This window comes from Macrobrachium nipponense, chromosome 42 (genome assembly GCF_015104395.2).
Source record: "Macrobrachium nipponense isolate FS-2020 chromosome 42, ASM1510439v2, whole genome shotgun sequence".
Lineage (NCBI taxonomy): Eukaryota > Metazoa > Arthropoda > Malacostraca > Decapoda > Palaemonidae > Macrobrachium > Macrobrachium nipponense.
The window spans coordinates 35,668,199-35,692,266 of record NC_061103.1 but is presented as its reverse complement, the minus strand read 5'-3'; the positions used below and the strand labels follow the sequence as shown (position 1 = coordinate 35,692,266).

The 24,068-nt window shown below is 36.1% G+C and overlaps 1 protein-coding gene and 1 pseudogene across 1 annotated transcript in view; one reads left to right on the top strand and one right to left on the bottom strand.

Moving 5' to 3' along the window:
• Positions 1-24,068, bottom strand: part of LOC135213332 (solute carrier family 49 member 4 homolog) — a 113,930-nt pseudogene that overhangs the window by 37,308 nt on the left and 52,554 nt on the right.
• LOC135213223 (uncharacterized) overlaps positions 1-24,068 on the top strand; it is a 54,289-nt gene that overhangs the window by 10,557 nt on the left and 19,664 nt on the right. Inside the window, exon 2 of the mRNA XM_064247201.1 lies at positions 7,180-8,569. Within this exon, the coding sequence (XP_064103271.1) occupies positions 7,540-8,569 (1,030 nt within the window). The 5' untranslated portion in view covers positions 7,180-7,539. The remainder of the gene's footprint in view (positions 1-7,179; positions 8,570-24,068) is intronic.

Below are 24,068 nucleotides of genomic sequence, written 5' to 3'. Positions count from 1 at the left end.
AGATCACTAGAATCGCTGTCAAATTCCAACAGAGTCGTAAATCGAACGAATACGACAAAATCAGGTCTCCCTTGAAGGCATTCGACACCGCTAACGCAACCTATCTCTCTGGAAGGGTCCTTCTGCTGTATAACCGTCTCCACAGCCACATACGCTTACAAAATCCGTAATTAGGTTCCCTCAGGTAAAAACCTCTCTCTCTCTCTCTCTCTCTCTCTCTCTCTCATTGGGTTTTCATTTCTCGCGATTATTTCCTTGCAGGGTGGTGAAGCTCTCTTTGATAAAGATTCATCTCTCTCCTCTCTCTCTCTCTCTCTCTCTCTCTCTCTCTCTCTATGATAAAGATTATTCTCTCTCTCTCTCTCTAGCAGTGGCGTCACATAGCCCCAAGGAATCCCAACACGCAGGCAAGCAGCTCAAACAAGCAAGAATTCGACAAAACAAAGTGTGACTAACTCGGATGAATTATTCCGTAATCCTTCCGACGTTTTCTTCTTCTTCTTGAATTTGAGTCTACGACACACAGACGTGTGAATTCTCACTCAACCTAGACCTTGTACGAAAAACCCAGTTCCTTTTTCGTCGCAGACTTGGGCTTCCTTATAAGTCAAAATGACGACAGTTCGTCTGAATAAAGTTCGGGATTGGGTTGCAAGTCACTTTCGGACGGAAGGAGAGAGAGAGACTTATTAGTTTGTATTCTGCCCCTCGGCTAGTCTCGGCATTCGTTTCAAAGAAAGGCTGGGGCAGAATACGAAATGGTGTCCCTGAATGTTAAAAAAGGCTACGTGGATTGGTCATACTGTAGTTTTTTTTTTTTTCATCACAGGATCCACAGAAACGATATTCCTAATGAATGTTTCTATAAGTCAATGAACTGACAAGCAGCCGAGTATACGCAAGCCTAATTTTATTCTTATAGATTTAGAGATCCAGTGACAATTCTCCTATGCACACTGATACTGACGAGAAAACGTACAAGGACCCGCCAGAGAGGGAATCATCCCTGTGGAAGGCTGTACATAAAACCAAAGTGAACACACACACATACACAGGCAAACCCACATACACACATCAGTCCTGTCAATATGAGACAAATGAGAGGAAAGAAACTTTTATTGTTTCAGAAGCAGATTTAGCAATTTGTCATCTAAATATATGAGGATTGGATGACGTATCCATGAAAGAACAAAATAAATAAATAAGTCTTCCCTTCGAATTACTGAACGTTTCAGAGCTGCATTCAAGATCAAAACTTGTAGACTCAGCGAGTGTGTCAGTAGGCGGTTGACGAACGGAGAGGAGGCTGAATAACCAGCTAAAAGAAGTAAATAACTAATGAAGGCAGTGAGGCAGCACCTTGAGGAACGCCATTAGATATGTGAAAGAGGAAAACATCTTTCCGTCAATGACTAGAAGGTAATTAGCGGGAAGTCAGACTTTGTCAAATAACTTTCAAGATATCAAGACTGATCACCAGAAGCTCCCATCAAAATGTGACATCCGAGGACGATTACGAATTCAAGGTCTGAGAAAGAGAGAGAGAGAGAGAGAGAGCGATTTCCGTTTTGAAAGAGCCTTGTCCACAGTCATAAGGGACCAGCGAAGAAGGAGGATGTACTTGGATACCATCATTTCTCCTTTCCTCGTGATTGGGTGCACATCGAGATTCAGGATGGCATCCTTAGTTGGTTGAATGACACCAGAGGGTAGTCAAGGTCATGCAATATGTAAACAAGGCCGTGCCTTTGGTCCTATGCAGGTTGAGTGCGGGAATCAGAAGAAACTAAGGAAAACGTCAAACGTACGAGAAAGGTCGTCACCAAATTCCTGAAGGTAGCTTTTAGGACTAGTGGTCAGGGGAAAGCGTCCTTTTCAGTCTTCAAGGACGCAGGAACTCTGTAGCAGAGTGTGCTTGCAAGAGGCAATGAACGGAAGCAGGAGAAAGTCATTTCTTCGCTAGAGAAGCAAGCTATAAAGCTTCAGCATAACTAAGAATAACAGAAGGTTCTTTGCGGCGTCCCTCAGGCCAGTAGCTGCAACCCCTTCCAGTCCTTTTACTATAACTCCGTTCATATTCTCTTTCTTCCATTTAACTTTTCTGAATCCTCTCCTAACAAGTGTTTCAACATTATTTTCAGAGCTAAATGACCTCTTAGGTCCCAGCGATTGGCCTTTGGCCTAAATCTTATATTCCAATTCCTAGAATGACTGGGCAGTTTGCATATTTCATCTTAAATATCAGCAGTCTTATCATCATATGGAAAATACATACAAAGGAGTTTTCCACAAAATCATGTAGATTCATTTGTTGTATTTTTTAAATAATCTTCCTTTCATTTTTTAACTCCAGAACTTCGTTTATTATTAAATGGTTTTCCATTCCTGGAACACTGAGCATCTATACTCAGAAGTGGGAACCGAGTGTCTTAGAGGTTAAGCTTACATGGGAGGACATCACAAACTATACATGTATTTCTCTTAGTTGCTTATGAACGTGCGAAAATACTGTTAACCAAGTCGTCAATAACTTTTTAATTTTCCTCGAAAATATTTAATTCAACAAGAGGAAAACATTTATGAAGATCCTTCCCCACCCACCAAACCCCCGAAAATATTTGATTTAGCAAAACGAAAGATTACCAAGACCATTTTTCTACGAAAATATAAAATTCGACAAAAGCGGAAGATTTCGAAGACCATTTCTACGAAAACTTTAAATTCAACAACTGCAAAAAATTATCAAGACCATTTTTCTACGAAAATATTAAATTCAACAAAAGTACAAGATTATCAAGACAATTTTTCTACGAAATCAACAAATCTAACAAAAGCAAAAAATTATCAAGATAATTATTTCCACTAAAATATTAAATTTAACACAAAATTAATTATAAAGAAAAATTCAACAAAAGCCAAAAAATTATCAATACTATTTTTCCACGAAGACAAGAAGAAATTTAACAAAATGAAAAAATTATCAAATCAATTTTCCAACGTAAACAAGATATTTGATAACAGCAGAAAAAAAAATCAATACATTTTTCAACAAAAAAAAAAAAAAAAATATCAATACAATTTTTCAACGCAGTCAAAAAAATTAACAAAAGCAAAATAAAATTATCAATACCATTATTCTCCGAAAACATTAAAGTAAACAAAAGCATGACACCCATTTCATGCATACCTATAACTACTAAATAAATGAATACCAATTTGCACGAAAGTTTTGGCAAATAGAATTTGAATACTGACGAAATCCAAAATTTCAAAGTGGACAAAAAAAAAAAGGAAAAAAAAAAGTGTCAGATTTTTCAGTATACAAGATAAGGAGCCTCTTCAATTAATCTAACACAAATATAGTGTCCAAGTAATCTATCTATTTTGATAAGTTAATTGATGAGATACAACTTGATATGATTACCCAGCATTACGTAAGTCGTGATTCACGATTCTTTTGCCATAAATGAGGTTAAGTTTTAGGAAGCATCAGAATGAACAAGCGTTATAACAAATCAGTAAAACCAAGGCATGATATGGTCGGTTGGTCTAAGAATTGCTTTATCTAACCAGGTTTATGTAAGAAAGGGCCTTTTCTTCTATAAGTGCGGTTTAAATAACGCCAGTTTACTTGAACAGGTTTTATGCCAGGACGGGCCTTCTGCTTTGAGTGCGGTCAAGTCTTTAATAAGAGAGGGCTTACGAGACCTTTTCAATCTTCAAGTTTTATGCGGGAACTCATTTCAATCGAAAAGATAAAACGGTTTGCTAACTATAAGTTTTCACTGATTTTCGGTGCTTACGAGATAGCTGGACATTGTTTTTTTACAAGGTTAACGAACTGATACCGATTATCGCAAAGTCACAGTGACCGAAATCTGAAATATTTTCACCTTCATGTTTTCGTTTAAAAAAGTGCATTCGACCAAGCCGTCTTATTTACGTACAGTGAAATGTTTTGTTTATAAAAGCGCATTCGACCAAACCGTCTTATTTACCTCCATAATGAAAGGTTACTATATATATATATATATATATATATATATATATATATATATATATATATATATATATATATAAAAGCGCATTTGGCTAAAATATCTTATTTACCTCGACTGTGAGATATTTTGTTTAAAAAAGCGCATTCGACTAACTGTCTCATTTACCTCGACAATAAAATGTTTTGTTTATAAAAGCGCATTCGACCAAACCGTCTTATTTACCTCGACAGTGAGATTTTTGTTTAAAAAAGCGCATTCGATCAAAGAGTCTTATTTACCTCGAAAATGAATTGTTTTGCATACAAAAGCGCATTCGACCAAAGCGTCTTATTTACCTTGACAGTGAGATTTTTGTTTAAAAAAATTCGACAAAATTGTCTTAAATGTTTTGTAAACAAAAGTGGAATCAACCAAACTGTCTTATTTACCTCGACAGTGAAGTATTTTGTTTACAAAGGCGCATTACCCCAAACTGTCTTATTTACCTAGACAATGAAGTGTTTTGTTTACAAAAGCGCATTCGACCAAACTGTCTTATTTACCTCGACAATAAGATACACCAGCTCCCAACCTTCCCTCTCGCCCCCCCCCCTCCCCGTACGCCGCACTGGTTTACAGAGTCATCTTTATTCTTCCGAATTCGCCTGTTTTTCGTCTGAAAGCTCTCGCATTCCACCTCCCGGGACAAGGCTCCTCTCTCTTTTCAAGACACAAGAGTCTCCAATTGCGTATGTACAAGACTCGGTATCGCCCTTATCAGTGTACAAGACCCTGTGAGTAAGGACGGTCGTCCATTTACGAGCTCCAGGAGAACGCCTTGTGTCCATTGCTCGATAGGTTTCTGGAAAAGCAGCCTCCGGGAGAATAATTGGAGATTGAGTCTAGCTGCTTCTTCGTCTTCTTCGTGCGTGGAGTGACTAGTTCGTCCGTGAACCGCTTCTTCTTCTTCTTCTTCTTGGGCTGTATGGACCAGTTCGGTGTCGAATAACAGGTACGGTAAAAACCGCTCGACTTCTCTATCTACGAGTCGATCAGTGATCGTCTCAGTTCGATTGGAAAGTGTGTCTGGTTGTGTTACGTGTGAACTGATCTTTTAGCAAAGGCTGATTTTACTCAGTTTAATGTCGTGATCGTGGTTGTATTTTTGGGGGGTTGGGTAAAGAGTCTATTTTAAAATCCTTTGCCTATATGCTCCAATCTGCAGGAATTACAGGTCAGTTGCACTTGCCTCTAAGCTATTGTTAAATTCTTTGCCTATATGCTCCAATCTGTAGGAATTACAGGTCAGTTGCGCTTGCCTCTAAGCTTTTGTTTAAGTGGTCTCTGGCTGATTAACCGTCTATAAGTTATTCAACGATTCTGGCAAAAATGGCTAAAATCTTTATCAATCTTGGGGTTTCATTTTGTCTGGTAAACCCTACGATTGTCCAACCAGATTACAGTCCCAGGCCTTGAGTTAGAATTCACATTTTTACCTCGCAAATTTATCGTAATTTTCTGGTCTCTGTTCCATGTAGGTTACGTTTCTACACTTTAATAATAATCATCAACATTTCTTTGTCACTTTAGAAATGGCTTATTTCATTCAAGATGTTATTAGTGGCCTGGACGATATCATTCCCTTGTGGGTAAAACTGAAAATAATGTCACGTGTCCTCGATCGGTTTTATAGTAAAAGGAAAAATTGAAAATGTAAAACGGTACCTTTTATCTTTGTTGATTTCTTATTATCTTTGTGAAAGATCCCATTAAAAGTTGCAGTCATTACGCCTCACACGGTACACTGTAGGCATTACTGAAAGGTTATTTGCGGTGTCCCGCTAGGCTCCTCGTTGAACCCATTTTTTTTTTTTTTTTTTAACTTTCTACTCTAATCTCCATTCCCACTTCCCATCTCCAATCTTGCTGTCCAACCACTCAAACTTCCTCTTTTTTTTTTCACTGTATTAAAAGCTGAATGGCTGAAAGTGCCCCAGTACTTGTGTTACAGTAAAAATTTTATATAAAAAGAAAAAAAATACGTTTGGCGTATAAGGCGGGAAGAGGCATTTGATCTGATTGTTCTACTGGCGTCGTGGGTGCATTAGGATTCTGGTTGTGAATGCACAAGGGAATGATTTACATTCTCTCTCTCTCTCTCTCTCTCTCTCTCTCTCTCTCACGAACAACTACTAATTCTGCTGTAAGTTGATACGCGGTTTTGTGATTCTGAAGGTGACCTTCCCTGGCAAGTTGATTAGATTATAGCAGAAAAGGTTCTTGAGTTTATATATATATATATTATATAATATATATCTATATAGATATATATATATATATATATATATATATATATATATCCTTAAGAGAACTGCTTTTATTCTTCTTCACTAAAACATTGTAAAAGAGAGCACAGCAGTTACCTAAACCATTAAACCATTTCCCCGAAAGCTCGAGATCCCCTTGACACCTATATTAAAAAAAAAACCGGTCATTTTTGACCGATTAGAATGATATCAATCACAGTTTTGAGTAGGAGACGTCGCAGATTGTTTATGAAGGTACATAGTGCTGCGAGGTCATATGTGACTAAAGCAGGTTTTTTTTGTTAAGGTAACTGACAAAATAATGTTTTCAAACTTCAAGGACTCTGGAGAAGTATAACCCTATTTCCTGCGTTTTGATTTGAAGAGGAGGAATGCTTTATTATTATTATTATTATTATTATTATTATTATTATTATTATTATTATTATTATTATTATTATTATTATTAATTCAGAAAATGAACCCCATTCATTTAAAACAAGAACACCAAAGGAGCCATTGACTTGAAGTTCAACCTTCCAAAAGAGTATGGCGTTCGCTAGAAGGTAATAGAACTTGCAGAAAAAAAGATATCCCACATTAAATAAACAAATTAACAAATAAAAAACTAAATAAATCATAAAAAATTCAAGGAGAACTGCAAATTCGCTCGAATTTATAAAGTTCCAATTGCAGAGAGAGAGAGAGAGAGAGAGAGAGAGAGAATGAATGTAAACAATACACTCTTCTTTCTCATGTCGTCGTTACAGTTGTTCTTGTACGTGTCTTGTTACTTATCGTGAAAGCACGTATGAATCTTATTGTTTTTTCTTGTAATTAATGAATTTTAACGTTACACCTTACATGCATAATCAAATTGTTGTTTTAAACAGGGAGAGAAGACCATTAAAATGGCTGCCATGACTAAATTGCTTTGAGTTTCAGCCTGACGATAAATTAAAGACTTGTGGAGTTTGTGTAAGCGAAGAAAATCAGTTGAACTTGTTAAAATTAAAAGAGGGAGACATAAAGAAATCATGATCATAAGAAAATCGCGTCAGAACACAAAGGCTGTTCCCCAAAATTTCGCTCAGAGGAAATCTTTGTAGAAGTAGGTCTATAGGTCTAGGCCTTCCCGCTCAAGAAAAAAAAAAAAAAAAAAAAAAAAAAAAAAAAAAACAAAAAAAAAAAAAAAAAAAAAAAAGTTTCGTTTCTCGGAAGACCACCCAGGGCGCACCGCCCTCCCCCAAGCGATGAGACGCACCATCGAGAGAAGGCAGGAGGAACTGGACGACCTCGAGGACACCAAATGCCGGAGGAAGTCCTACGCCCTGGCCCAGAGGGAGTCGCTTCCTATACCTCTCCCCTTGCCGGTCTACCCGCCTCCGAAGCCGATCGCCCGCCCTCCGCCTCCGAAGACGGTCTTCCGCCCCGTGGGCCCCGGTCTCCGAGCTAACGCCAGAGGCTACAGGCCCTCGACGGCCTCCGTGAACCTCCTGCCGACGACGCCGGAGGTCCCGTCAACGCCCCCCGTCAGGAATCATCAGGTCAGAGGCGGCTTCGTTCCTTCGGCGGCCTTGTCCCCTACTCCGGAGGAATCTTCCGGCTGTGTCTCGCCATCGCCGAGTTATAGGTCTAACGACTTCCACCCACACCTGCAGCAGATTCCAGCCACGCCAGAGGCCTCGCCCAAGCTCAGCAGTTTCGCCGCCCTTCAGGGGCGCCCTCAGGAAGAGAAGCAAACGCGAAACCAGCAGCAACTGCTGCAGCCAGTAGAAACCACATTACCTCCTCTCACTGCGTTAGACATCACTCAACAGCTCACGTCGATACCAACCGCCACCACCACCACCAGCAGTAGCGTCAGCAGCAGCAGCAGCAGCAGCAGTAGTAGTACCAGTCTCCCCCCGACGCCCCCAACCCATCACCACCAGCTGCCCCCGACGCCCACGTCCCTCTCACGGTCCGATACCCCGACGTCCTTAGGGACGTGCCCGCGGACGCCGACATCAATCAGGGCGGCTCCGTGGCAGCCTCTGCCACCGACAGCATCCCTCACTCACAAAGTTCCTTCCTCTCCCACAGTAGCTGCCGCCGCCGCTCCTGTCGGGGCAACAACGGCACCTCATCCTCCTCTTCCTCCACCTCGTTCCGCGGCGGCGTCGCCTTCTGCAGGATCTGCCTACCCTCCCACGCCCCCTTCGTCACCCTTGCGTCGTCTGGAGGTCCCAGACGCCGCTGACGTCGCGTCGTATTCGTCGCTGTCGTCGTCGGTCGAACAAGGTGAGTGGAGTAGCTTTTAGACCGGCTTCTTCGTCGACGTATAGGTCTAAAGGTCACGATTCAATTTCTCTCTCTCTCTCTCTCTCTCTCTCTTCGCCCTCCTGAAGGAGTTGACTGACCTCCTTCAGCACTTCTTCAATAGAACGTCTCCATTTTTTTTTTATCCTTCGTTAAATATTAATTTATAAATATTGATTAATCTTAGATTATCTACTTTTGTACCATACCAAAGGGTCTGGTTCCCCCAAAAAACGGCTGGAATGATCCACCAGGTAAGAAATCGTCTAATCTGGAGATCTCAGACGTCATTGGAAGATCGATCAACAAGCAAACCTGTTCCTCTCTCTCTCTCTCTCTCTCTCTCTCTCTCTCTCTCTCTCTCTCTCTCTCTCTCTCTCTCTCTCTCTGACATTTTCTATTTTTTTCTTCTAAAAGTCCAGGTTTGGAAAACCCTTAAATAATCTAGTGATATACCTTGCTAGACTCTCTCTCTCTCTCTCTCTCTCTCTCTCTCTCTCTCTCTCTCTCTGACATTTTCTATTTCTTTCTAAAAGTCCAGATTTGGAAAACCCCTCAATCAATAATCTAGTGACGCACCTGGCTAGATTCTCTCTCTCTCTCTCTCTCTCTCTCTCTCTCTCTCTCTCTCTCTCTCTCTCTCTCTCTCTGAAATTTTCGATTTTTTTTTAAATCTAGTTTTGGAAAAATCCTAAATAATCTAGTGACATATCTTGCTAGACTCTCTCTCTCTCTCTCTGACATTTTTTTTTTTTTTTTTTTTTCTAAAAGTCCAGGTTTGGAAAATCCCTAAATAATCTAGACACACACCTGGCGTTTTCTCACCAGGTGACGTGATGGCACAGAACACCTGTGATTATTTATTTTTTTTATTCATTTTTTTTTTTTTTTTGCACATTAAACCGTCCTTCCTTCACAAAGAAACAGTTGCTACAGTTGCAATAATCGTTGGCTCGAGTTGAAACATTTCAATATGAAAATTCATCCACGAGAAAATTGATCGTATTTAATTTGTTTTATTTCACAGAAAAACAGCAAATGTATCATATTTAATTCATTTATTTTATTTAGAAAAACAAAGAGTCTGTTCAAACTTTGCAGTCGTTGTTGGGTCATGTTGAAATATATTAATATAAATGTTAGATTATATGTAATTTTGATATCTAGTCGTATTCGTGCTAAAAAAAAAAAGTAAAAAATGGCTAGGCTATTATTGTTTGGTTTATATTGGCATATGTCATTGGAAAATGAATTGTGTCTGAATCTTATTCATTATTTGCAATGAGAAACAAAAGTAACTTTCTCAATATTTAAAAAATGCAGACTTTACTTTCAAAGGATTTTATACACTTGCGCGCACTCTCTCTCTCTCTCTCTCTCTCTCTCTCTCTCTCTCTCTCTCGTAAGAAAATTCATAAAACATTACACACACACACACACACACCTCACACACACACAAACATGCATACACTCTTTCTCTCTCTCTCAAGTAGCCATCTTGCTTGGTGAGACGTACCCGCGTGAAGTCACAATAATCAACAGATATCACAAGTTTAACATACGACTAGAATTTGAGAAATATCTAGAAGTGTTCGTGAACTATCGGTGATAAGATTAGTGTGAAATAGTAGGATAAAGCGTCTTCTAAGTTAGTTTATCAAGTGTAATACTATAAATCAGAAGATGGCAGTAGTTTCCAACTGCGGGAAAAGGTGGCGTAATTTGGCGTGTCTAGCAGATTCGCATACGATGAGGTAGCAGGAAGGAACTGGCATTTCTCATCTATGAAATCAGCAACAGTCCTAACCAAAAAGATACAAAAGCATTCATAGATATATTAGAAGGATATAATCCTTCAAACTGGAACAAATCTAATGAAAACATCTTGAAAATAATTGAAGAAGTTCCAAATAAAATCCAAGTGGTCAAGAGACTCATAAAGAAAATATACATAAACCAACATATTCCGACCAAAGAAAATGAATAAGGTGAATCTTGTGAATATACTAATTGATGCATTAGGAAAAAGAATGCCAAAAGCATGCAAACTGTGTAAGGTTTGGTATAGCATAGTCAATCCACAAAACCTAATCAGAAAATGTGCTGCATGCAACATTCCGACCCATCCACAGTGTGCTGAGGTAATACAAGATTTGAGAAAAGATACAGAATTTTTTGTTCAACATGTCTATCATGGATAGACAATGTTATTAAATCAAGATTGAATGTACAAATAGTTGAGGATGAAGAGAAGAGGAAGAGGAAGAAGAAGAAGAAAAAGAAGAAGAGGAAAACGGAAGAGAAGTAAACAAAAATGAAATGACAGAAAAAAATAAGGAAAACAAAGAACAAGATAAAAGTATGGATGCAGAGATACTCATTGATACTACATATGAGGCAATAAAGCAGCATACCTACGAAGAAATAAACAAATTACGATATGACAACAGAAAAGCGAAATCCCGAAGAGGCTCTACCCAGATCTATACAATGACGGGAAAGAGGAAAAAATAGACAAGAAAGACAAAATCTGCAACCTTTTGAAAAGAGGGAATTGCAGATTTGGAGAAAGATGTTACTACAAACATCCTAAGATATGTCAAAACTATGAAATATGGTAAATGTGCATACTTAGATGGATATGGGGATGATGCAGAGATCTGCATCCAAAATATGTAAAAACCTAAAAGAAGGAAAAGGATGTAAGTTCGACAAAAAATGCAAATATATGCACCCTGTAGCCATGAATCATAATCAAATAAATAACCAACCAAGTAATAAAATCCAAAATAAGAAAGAAACAAATAAAGAGAGAAATCAAGAATATCAGGTAAAAGAGAAAAGCAAACCACCAATTAAGAGATATGCAGAGGTGTCAGCAAAGAATTTCAAAGCATCAGCTCCGAAATTCTACTCAAGAGATAATAACTGTATTTATTATGCAAGAGGATATTGCAGAAACGGAGAAAATTGCAGATTCAGACACAAAATGAATAATTATGATGAAGGAAGATCAAATATTATGGAAAAGTTGGATTTTTTAATGTCAGAATTTCATTTCGGGAAATGAAAAAAAAGAACAACATACCAGAACAGGAAAGAAAGAGACCATGGGTAAAATCCTTTTATTACTATCAGTATTAAATGAAGGAGAAAACACGCAAACCATCATAGTGATGAATGCGCAGGGTTTAGTTACGAGTAACTCAAAAAGAAAAATAGAGTACTTAGAAGAACTAACCCAAAATGAAAAGAAAATAGATATAATGAATATAAGTGAAACCTGGTATTCCCAAGAGACTGGGAATGATGATCAAATAAAAGGGTTCCAAACTTATAGATCAGATAGAAAAATAGGAATCAAGGGGGAACCGCAATATATGGGAAAGACAAAAAACAAGGAAAAAATATATGAGAAATATAGTAACTCAGAATGTGAACTAATAGCGGTAGAATTTGAATCTGAAAAATTGATGAACATAGTAATATATAGACCTCCTAATACTAAAGAGTTTGACTTAATAATTGAAAAATTGATGATATATGTAGAAATCACAAGGACTGGACTATTCTCCTATCTGGTGACTTCAACTTTCCTTTCGTAGAATGGAAAGAACGAATAGGAGATTGTGGTTGTACTTATACATATAAAAAAGAGAGTAATAGTAGTGCAGAAGATAAGAGGCAATTTGAAAAGCTATTAGATATGCTACTAGAATACAACATTCAACAAATAAATCACCTGCCAACAAGAAAGGAAAAATACTTTAGACCTAGTATTGTGAACGAGATGAATTATGTTAAAGAAATAAGTTTATAATGCGAGTATTTCAGACCATAATGTCATAGAATTAACAGTTCATTCAAAAGCAAGTGAAAATAGAGATAAGCAAGAAATGAAAAAAGTGGGAAGGATATGGAAAATACAACTTCTACAGTAAAAATATAAAATGGTCAGAAATTAATGAAGAATTAAACAAAGATTGGGATAACATTTCGTAAGTGATGACATAAGGGTAAATACGGAGATATTATATAAAATATTGGAGAAATAGTGGAAAAATATATACCGAAGAAGAAAAGTAAACATCATTCATGCATACCAAGAGACAGAAGAATCTTGTTCCAGAAAATCAGAAAGTGGAAAAAAGGTCTTGCAAAAGAAAAAAATGCATGGAAAGTTATAGAACTAAAAAAGTAAGATAGAAAATGCAGAAAAAAAAAGATTATACAATCAAAAGAAAATGAAAAACGGGACTTGGAAGAAAAAATACCCTATTAAATATCAAGCAAAATCCCCAAACTATTATACTCATATGCGAAGAAGATGAATAAAAGAAGAATAGAAATAGGCCCTCTGAGAATTGAAGGGAGATTAACGAATGAAAAAAGGAAATTTGCAAACAACATACTGGCAGAACGTATAAGAGAGAATTCACCCCTAGAATAGATAATGAAGAAAGAATGATATAGAAGTAAGGGATGAAAATAGTGAATATTTAGCTGACATAGATATTAATGAAAGCTGATATTGTGCAGGCTATTAATGAAATTAAAAATGGAGCTGCTGCAGGGCCTGATGGAATTCCTGCTATTTTGTTAAAGAAAGTAGTTCATTCTATCGCAAAGCCACTTGCAATATTATTAAGACAAAGTGTAGATACAGGCGAAGATATATGATTGAGCACAAATTAGCGTATATTACCCCTACTTTCAAAAGTGGATCAAGACTAGAGGCAAGTAATTATAGGCCTGTGAGTCTAACATAACAATATAATGAAAGTGTATGAAAGGGTAATGAAGAAAAATATTATGAAACATTTAATAAAAAATAATTTGTTTAATAAATACAGGCCTAACAAACATGGTTTTTCGTACCCGGAAAAAGTACACAAACCCAACTGTTAGTCCACCGTGAAAACATATTCAAAAATATGAAAAGCGGAAATGAAAACAGATGTGGTTTATTTAAGACTTTGCAAAGCTTTTGATAAAGTAGACCATAATATATTAGCGAAGAAAATTAGAAAACACAATATCGTGGATAAAGTAGGAAGATGGTTAAAAGAATTTTTACACAACAGAAAACAGATAGTTATTGCAAACGACGAGAAAAATCGGATGAAGCCAAGGTAATATCCGGTGTGCCAGCAAGGTACGGTGTTAGCTGCAATACTGTTTGTTATTATGATTGAAGACATAGACAATAATGTTAAGGATTCGTAGTGAGTAGTTTCGCAGATGACACAAGAATAAGTAGAGAAATTACTTGTGATGAAGATAGGAACGCTCTACAAAGAGACCTTAACAAAAGTATATGATTGGGCAGAGGTAAATAGGATGGTATTTAACTCTGATAAATTTGAATCAATAAATTATGGAGACAGAGAAAGAAAGCTATATGCATATAAGGGACCTAATTAATGAGACCATCACAAATAAGGAAGCAGTTAAAGACCTTGGTGTGATGATGAATAGGACATGTTATGCAATGATCAAATAGCAACTCTGTTGGCAAAATGTAAAGCAAAAATGGGAATGTTGTTTACTGGCACTTCCAAAACAAGAAAATCTGAACAATCATGATTTAATGCTTTATAAAAACATATGTTCGTAGTCCACTTGAATATTGCAATATGATATGGTACCCACACTATCAAAAGGATATTGCACAAATAGAGAGTGTACCAAAGGTCCTTTACAGCTAGAATAGAAGAAGTTAAGGACCTAGACTACTGGGAAAGACTACAATTCTTAAAATTATATAGTCTGGAAAGGAGAAGAGATCGCTACATGATAATTCAGGCATGGAAACAGATAGAAGGAATAGCAGAAAATATCATGGAACTAAAAATATCAGAAAGAGCAAGCAAAGGTAGATTAATAGTGCCCAAAAATATACCAGGAAAAATAAGGAAAGCACACAGGACATTAATCACTACGCACCAGCATCGATAATGCAGCGTCTATTCAATGCGTTGCCAGCTCATCTGAGGAATATATCAGGAGTTGGCGTAGATGTGTTTAAGAATAAGCTCGGACAAATATCTAAACTGCATCCCAGACCATCCAAGATTGGAAGATGCAAAATATACCGGAAGATGTACTAGCAACTCTCTGGTAGACATTAGAGGTGCCTCACACTGAGGGACCTGGGGCAACCGAACAAGATGTAAGGTCTGTAAGGTCTGTAAGGTAAGTCATCTCTCTCTCACACACACACACACACAGACACGCTCACGTAGGAATAGTAATAAAACATTACTCTCTCTCTCTCTCTCTCTCTCTCTCACACACACATAAGATATTGATAAAACATTACACACACACACTTGCATAAGAAAATTCATAAAATAGTACACACACACATACACACACCTTCAAAGAAAAAAAAATCGCGTAATCCACAGACCAAAACATTCATCTGAGTTCTATTCAACTTAAATTAGCGGCGGTATATCCTTTATGGCTGTTGCATGACAAGCAATAAGTGAACTGTCTCCAATTCAAGGCTGATTTTGTCTTATAGATATAATCAATTTTATAGAAAGAAATCATTCATAATGAGCGGTTTTATTCCAAGTCACATATCAAATATTAGAAGATCAAATTATCTTTATTCCGTAAAATACTTCAATTCTATTTTAAGGTGTATAAAACAGGCATTTAGACATCATTGAAGTGTCTTGAACTTATAAGCAATTCACATATATGTGGATGCTATTACTCCTGTAAACATTGGATCCAAATGGGGGCATTTTTTAAATAAATTCTCTAGCAGAGATTCGAACCCATGACGTAGGTTCGAACCCCTGTATAGAGGGGCTCGAATTTCCTCGTATATTATCCGTTTTATCAGTTCTGGTTCAATATCTACAGGAATGAGCCATTAAAAAGTATAAATAAATCAATTTAACATGTCCTAGTCGACAAATAATGAATCAAAATTCAAATATCTGCCTAAATATTAAAAAATTAAACCACTGGAAAGTTTGCAAAGATTTAATTCTTGATGTTGGGTAAAGTAGAAAGCAGAATTATTAACGAGAATCCCTACAAATGCCAAACGGAAGTCGTTGAGCAACGAGAAACATTACTGAAGACGAGAAGGCTGTTAAGTCTCAATGGGTACCTGAGGTTGACTACCTTTCAACGGCGGTTGTAAGACGAGTGATGTGTCTCTCTTGTTTGCCAAAGAGATATCCAGTGACAGCATCACATGGCTCGGGAGTGTGTCTGTGCATGTGATCCCATATTTATCTCTCTCTCTCTCTCATCTATCTGTATTGCAGCCTCCTGAATAGTCACCGTTTAAAAGGCTCTCTATCTCTCACTCTCAGACTCCCGAATAGTGAAAGTTTACAAGGTATATAATACATACACACACACACACATTATATATATATATATATATATATATATATCTATATATATATATATATATATATATATATATATATATATATATAAACCTAGTTCAGGAATTCCACGGGTTAACGGATACACCCCACTAGACTTAGCAAGCCTCGCGTGCCTATAGTCTCACGAAAGAAGAAGAAAAAGAAGAAGAAGAAGAAGAAGCAGAACGCCACACCCAGTCTGGAAGTGTGACTGACCTCCTGAGGTCACGAGAGAGAGAGAGAAACCTGTTCCCATGTGTCCCGTAGTAAGCACAAATTCCTCTTCTTCTTCTTCTTCTTCTTCTTCTTCTTCTGGTTTTGTCGTCACCGAAACCTCTCTGCATTCCGAATAATGTCCAGCCTGTTGAATCTGTGTTGCTAGTTTATTTCCCTATCTTAACGAACTTATTAATCTTCTCAAAGGACGTACGAGTCATTAATGACTATATTTCGGTATTATGATGCGGGAGCGTTGTCAAAATTAGCAAAAATTTGGTAAGATTTGGAAATTTTATAGAATTATTCCTTTTTTTTTTATTTCATTGATACCTGCTTTCTGAATAACGCCTAGCCTTCCAGATCTGCGCTGGGAGATTTTAAGCCTTTTCTAAAGAAAGTTGAAATGTTTAAGCTTTCGTTTTCAAAGCTGAAATTTTTCGAAGCTGAAGTTGCTCCATAGCTGAAGTTTTCAAAGTTGAAGTTTTTAAAAGCTGAAGTTTTTAAAAGCTTAAGTTTTTCCAGAGCTGAAGTTTTAAAAGATGAAGTTTTTCCAAAGCTTTAGTTTTTCCAAAGCTCAAGTTTTTAAAACTGAAATCTTTAAAGCTGATGTTTTTAAAAGCTAAACTTCTCAAAGCTGCAATTTTTAAAGTTGAATTTACAAGCTGAAGTTTTTAAAAACTGGAGTTTTTAAAGCTGAATTTTTAAAATCTGAAGTTTTTAAAAGCCAAAGTTTTCAAAGCTGAAGTTTTCCAATCTGAAATTTTTTAAAGCCAAAGTTTTCAAAGCTGAAGTTTTTAAAACGCTAAAGTTTTCAAAGCTGAAGTTTAGCTGAATTTTATAAGCTGGAGTTTTTAAAAGCTGAAGTTTCTAAAGCTGAAGTGATCATCATTTACTGTCTAACATTGTTTCCTCAACACAGTAGTCAAGATAATGTTAAAATGAACAATTCCCTGAATCGAATAAAAAAATTCTGTTTTCATGACTCCAGGAATTTTAAGATTCCGCCCAGTAAACAATGAAGACTGCCATGTTGTCCTTAATTTTTTCGTTCAGTTTATGCACAAATGCTATTTGCACAGTGATAGCTCAGTGCATAAACTTAGTAAAAAACGAAGGAAAAGATAAATCTTCGCTGCTGATGTGGGCCGAATCATAAAACTCCTTGACTCACAAAAACAATAATATTCCTGAACCGGTTTCCAAAAAGCCCTTCAACTCAGAATTCATTTTACTACTCAACGAATTGTTAATTTTTAGTTCGTATCATCTTGAACCGAATTGAACTGAATATGGAATTTAGGCCAAAGGCCAACACTGGGACCTATGAAGTCATTCAGCGCTGAAGCGGAAACTGACAGTAAAAAGTTTGAAAGGTGAAACAGGAGGAAAACCTCAAAGAACCTTCAGTGATGCTTACAGTGCACCGCATGAGGTGCATTAACGGCACTAACCCCCCTACCCCCTCCCCCCTCCCCCCGCCGTATTATCTTGGCTGCTGTGATGGGAAAATGTTAGACAGTAAATGGTAATAACTTCAGTTTGTAAAAACTCCAGCTTATAAAATCACTTTTAAAAACTTCAGCTTTTAAAACCTCCAGTTTTAAAAACTCCAGCTTATAAATTCAGCTTTAAAAACTTCAGTTTTAAACACTTCAGCTTTTTAAAACTCCAGTTTTAAACATTTCAGCTTTTAAAAACTCCAGTTTTAGAAAATCCTGTTTTTTAATTAGCTTAAAAACTTCCGTTTAAAAACTTCATCGTTGAAAACTTCAGCTAAAAATTCTCAATTTATAAAAACGTAAGCTTAAAAACTTCAACTTAAAATTCTCAATTTATAAAAACTTCAGCTTAAAAATTCACCTTATAAATTCAGCTTTGAAAATTTCAGCTTTTTAAAAACTCAAGCCTTAAAATTTAAATGTTCAAAACTTCAGCTTACACATGGTTAAGTAGTTGGCTTTAAAAACTTCAGCTTTGAATATTTTCAGCTTAAAAATCTTCATCTTTTAAATATATCAGCTTAAACACTTCAGATTTTAAAAATTTAGCTTTTAAAAACTTCAAATTTAAAAATATCAGCTTAAAAACGCCAACTTTTAAAAATTTTAGCTTTTAAAAACATAAATTTTTAATATTTTAAGCTTAGAAGCTTCAGCTATTAAAACTCAAGCTTAAAAATTTTAGCTTTAAAAAGTTTGCCACCACATGGCTAAGTAGTTATTGGTCATAAAGAAAGTGAAACAATGTTAAGTCACTTATAAAGTGACCTTCGCTTCATAAAACATTGCAGTCATGCGCGCAATTTTTGCAATAGCGCTTTTCCGATTGCTTGCGTTAATGTGCAATGTTGCTGGGGATTATTAACCTAAATTTACCTAAATATATATTATATATAAATATATTATATAATATATATTATAATATATAATATATATATATATATATATATAATCTTTTGAACATTTAGGCCATTTCCCACAACACAAAAAGCTCTCACTAACAGCGCTATGAAACACTTAAACACTCTTGAATAATGCACTTCTTCCACGATTCCAGTTTCGTTGAATGGAAACAATTCAGTTCTTTTCCATGCGCTTCCTGGACGTATCAAGATTCCGGTTTTATGGATTCAATTCAACTCCTTTCCATATACTTCCTGGACGTATCAAGGCTTTCATGAATCCAGTTTTATGGAACGAATTCCATTCGGCTCCTTCCCATGCACTTCCTGGAAGTATCAAGGCTTTCATGATTCCAGTTTTATGGAACGAATTCCATTCGGCTCCTTCCAATGCACTTCCTGGAAGTATCAAGGCTTTCATGATTCCAGTTTTATGGAACGAATTCCATTCAACTCCTGTCCATACACTTCCTGGCCGCATCAAGGCTTTTATGATTCCAGTTTTATGGAACGGATTCCATTCAGTTCCTTTCTATGCACTACCTGGACGTATTGCCCTGTTTCAGGATTCCAGTTTCATGGAACGAACTCAGTTCAGCTCCTGGACCTATAAACCCTTCCCATGATTTTTTTATTTTTTATTTTTGTATTTTTTTTTTTAGTTGTATTATTATTTTTTTCCTGTTTCATGGCACGAATTCAATTCAGCTCCTGGACGCATAAACCCTTCCATGATTCCTGTTTTATGGAATGGAAACCATTAACCTCCGTTCCAAATCCAAGCAGAATTCGGTGCTCGAGAGATAAGTCCTTCCCAGAGAGGCGTTTGTCGCACATTGTTTACAAAAACCGCCTGAACGTTTCTCGTTTAAAACGGCTCTCCGGTGTGTGTCTGCGCATGAAGATGAGGTATCTGGCATCCCAGATACTCCAGGCAAACGTGAGGTATCTATATCTCTAGATAAACAGGCTTCCAGGGGAGTATTTGGTGAGAAACGTCGGCATTCTGTTTACCTTGTTGCAACTTGGCGCAATTAGAGTGAAACTTGCGCGACTGTTTTGCGCATTCCTTGTTTAACTGTTGCGCGTTCTTGGAATGACTGCCTCCAAGGGAAGTTGTGCTTTTCTTTTATTTTTTTATTTATTTGTTTTTTGTTTTGTTATTAAAGCCTTTTATTCTCAGATACCTACAGGAACAAATAAAGTAATATACTATAAGTCTCTCTCTCTCTCTCTCTGTGAAAATAGTAGGATAAAGCGTCTTCTAAGTTAGTTTATCAAGTGTAATACTGTAAATCAGAACAAGATGGCAGTAAGTTCCAACTGCGGGAAGAGATGGAGTAATTTAGCGTGTTTAGCAGATTCGCAATACGATGAGGTAGCAGGAAGGGAACTGGCATTTCTCATCTATGAAATCAGCAACAGTCCTAACCAAAAAGATACAAAAGCATTCATAGATATATTAGAAGGATATAATCCTTCAAACTGGAAAAAATCTAATGAAAACATCTTGAAAATAATTGAAGAAGTTCCAAATAAAATCCAAGTGGTCAAGAGACTCATAAAGAAAATATACATAAACCAACATATTCCGACAAAGAAAATGAATAAGGTGAATCTTGTGAATATCCTAATTGACGCATTAGGAAAAAGAATGCCAAAAGCATGCAAACTGTGTAAGGTTTGGTATAGCATAGTCAATCCACAAAACCTAATCAGAAAATGTGCTGCATGCAACATTCCGACCCATCCACAGTGTGCTGAGGTAATACAAGATATGAGAAAAGATACAAGAATTTTTTGTTCAACATGTCTATCATGGATAGACAATGTTATTAAATCAAGATTGAATGTACAAATAGTTGAGGATGAAGAAGAAGAGGAAGAGGAAGAAGAAGAAGAAGAAGAAGAAGAGGAAAACGGAAGAGAAGTAAACAAAAATGAAATGACAGAAAAAAATAAGGAAAACAAAGAACAAGATAAAAGTATGGTGATGAGAGATACTCATTGATACTACATATGAGGCAATAAAGCAGCATACCTACGAAGAAATAAATTACCATATGGCAACAGAAAAGGAAATCCCGAAGAGGCTCTACCCAGATCTACACAATGACGGGAAAGAGGAAAAAATAGACAAGAAAGACAAAATCTGCAACCTTTTGAAAAGAGGGAATTGCAGATTTGGAGAAAGCTGTTACTAACAATCTTAACATCCTAAGGGTATGTCACAACTATGAAATATATGGTAAATGTGCATACCTAGATGGATATGGGGATGATTGCAGAGATCTGCATCCAAAAATATGCAAAACCTAAAAGAAGGAAAAGGATGTAAGTTCGACAAAAAATGCAAATATATGCACCCTGTAGCATGAATCATAATCAAATAAATAACCAACCAAGTAATAAAATCCAAAATAAGAAAGAAACAATAAAGAGAGAAATCAAGAATATCAGGTAAAAGAGAAAAGCAAACCACCAATGAGATTATGCAGAGATGTCAGCAAAAAATTTCAATGCATCAGCCTCCAAAATTCTACTCAAGGGATAATAACTGTATTTATTATGCAAGAGGATATTGCAGAAACGGAGAAAATTGCAGATTCAGACACAAAAATGAATAATTATGATGAAGGAAGATCAAATATTATGGAAAAGTTGGATTTTTTAATGTCAGAATTTCTGGAAATGAAAAAAGAAAACACATACCAGAAAACAGGAAAGAGACATGGGAAAATCCTTATTACTACCAATATTAAATGAAGGAGAAAACACGCAAACCATCATAGTGATGAATGCGCAGGGTTTTAGTTACGAGTAACTCAAAAAGAAAAATAGAGTACTTAGAAGAACTAACCCAAATTGAAAGAAAAATAGATATAATGAATATAAGTGAAACCTGGTATTCCCAAGAGACTGGGAATGATGATCAAATAAAAGGGTTCCAAACTTATAGATCAGATAGAAAAAATAGGAATCAAGGGGAACCGCAATATATGGGAAAGACAAAAAAACAAGGAAAAATATATGAGAAATATAGTAACTCAGAATGTGAACTAATAGCGGTAGAATTTGAATCTGAAAAATTAATGAACATAGTAATATATAGACCTCCTAATACTAAAGAGTTTGACTTAATAATTGAAAAATTGGATGATATATGTAGAAATCACAAGGATGGACTATTCTCCTATCTGGTGACTTCAACTTTCCTTTCGTAGAATGGAAAGAACGAATAGGAGATTGTGGATGTACTTATACATATAAAAAAGAGAGTAATAGTAGTGCAGAAGATAAGAGGCAATTCGAAAAGCTATAGATATGCTACTAGAATACAACAATTCAACAAATAAATCACCTGCCAACAAGAAAGGAAAATACTTTAGACTAGTATTTGTGAACGAGGTGAATTATGTTAAAGAAATAATAGTTTATAATGCGAGTATTTCAGACCATAATGTCATAGAATTGTTAACAGTTCATTCCAAAGCAAGTGAAAACAGAGATAAGCAAGAAATGAAAAAGTGGGAAGGATATGGAAAATACAACTTCTACAGTAAAAATATAAAATGGTCAGAAATAAATGAAGAATTAAACAAAGATTGGGATAACATTTTCGTAAGCGATGACATAAGGGTAAATACGGAGATATTATATAAAATATTAGAGAAAATAGTGGATAAATATATACCGAAGAAGAAAAGTAAACATCATTCATGCATACCAAGAGACAGAAGGATCTTGTTCCAGAAAATCAGAAAGTGGAAAAAAGGTCTTGCAAAAGAAAAAAATGCATGGAAAGTTATAGAACTAAAAAGTAAGATAGAAAATGCAGAACAAAACGATTATACAATCAAAAGAAAATGAAAAACGGGAATTGGAAGAAAAAACCCTATTAAATATCAGCAAAACCCCAAACTATTATACTCATATGCGAAGAAGATGAATAAAAGAAGAATAGAAATAGGCCCTCTGAGAATTGAAGGGAGATTAACGAATGAAAAAATTGGAAATTTGCAACATACTGGCAGAACGATATAAGAGAGAATTCACCCCTAGAATAGATAATGAAGATAATGATATAGAAGTAAGGGACGAAAATAGTGAATATCTAGCTGACATAGAAATTAATGAAGCTGATATTGTGCAGGCAATTAATGAAATTAAAAATGGAGCTGCTGCAGGGCCTGATGGAATCCCTGCTATTTTGTTAAAGAAAGTAGTTCATTCTATCGCAAAGCCACTTGCAATATTATTAAGACAAAGTGTAGATACAGGCAAGATTTATGATGAGCACAAATTAGCATATATCACCTCTACTTTCAAAAGTGGATCAAGACTTGAGGCAAGTAATTATAGGCCTGTGAGTCTAACATCACATATTATGAAAGTGTATGAAAGGGTTTAATGAAGAAAAATATTATGAAACATTTAATAAAAAAATAATTTGTTTAATATATAGGACAACACGGTTTCGTACCCGGAAAAAGTACACAAACCCAACTGTTAGTCCACCGTGAGAACATATTCCAAAAATATTTTTTTTTTTGAAAAGCGGAAATGAAACAGATGTGGTTTATCTAGACTTTGTAAAAGCTTTTTGACAAATAGAAACCATTAAACTATAATTAGCAAAGAAAATTAGAAAACACAATATCGTATAAAATAGGAAGATGGTTAAAAGAATTTTTACACAACAGAAAACAGATAGTTATTGCAAACGATGAGGAAATCGGATGAAACCAAGGTAATATCCGGTGTGCCACAAGGTACGATGTTAGCTGCAATACTGTTTGTTATTATGATTGAAGACATAGACAGTAATGCTAAGGATTCGGTAGTGAGTAGTTTCGCTGATGACACAAGAATAAGTAGAGAAATTACTTGTGATGAAGATAGGAACGCTCTACAAAGAGACCTTAACAAAGTATATGATTGGGCAGAGGAAAATAGGATGGTATTTAACTCTGATAAATTTGAATCAATAAATTATGGAGACAGAGAAGGAAAGCTATATGCATATAGGGGACCTAATAATGAGACAATCACAAATAAGGAAGCAGTTAAAGACCTTGGTGTGATGATGAATAGGAACATGTTATGCAATGATCAAATAGCAATTCTTTTGGCAAAATGTAAAGCAAAAATGGGAAGGGTGTTGTTACGGCACTTCAAAACAAGAAAAGCTGAACACATGATTATGCTTTATAAAACATATGTTCGTAGTCCACTTGATATTGCAATATGATATGGTACCCACACTATCAAAAGGATATTGCACAAATAGAGTGTACAAAGGTCCTTTACAGCTAGAATAGAAGAAGTTAAGGACCTTGACTACTGGGAAAGACTACAATCATTAAAATTATATAGTCTAGAAAGGAGAAGAGAACGCTACATGATAATTCAGGCATGGAAACAGATAGAAGGAATAACAGAAAATATCATGGAACTAAAA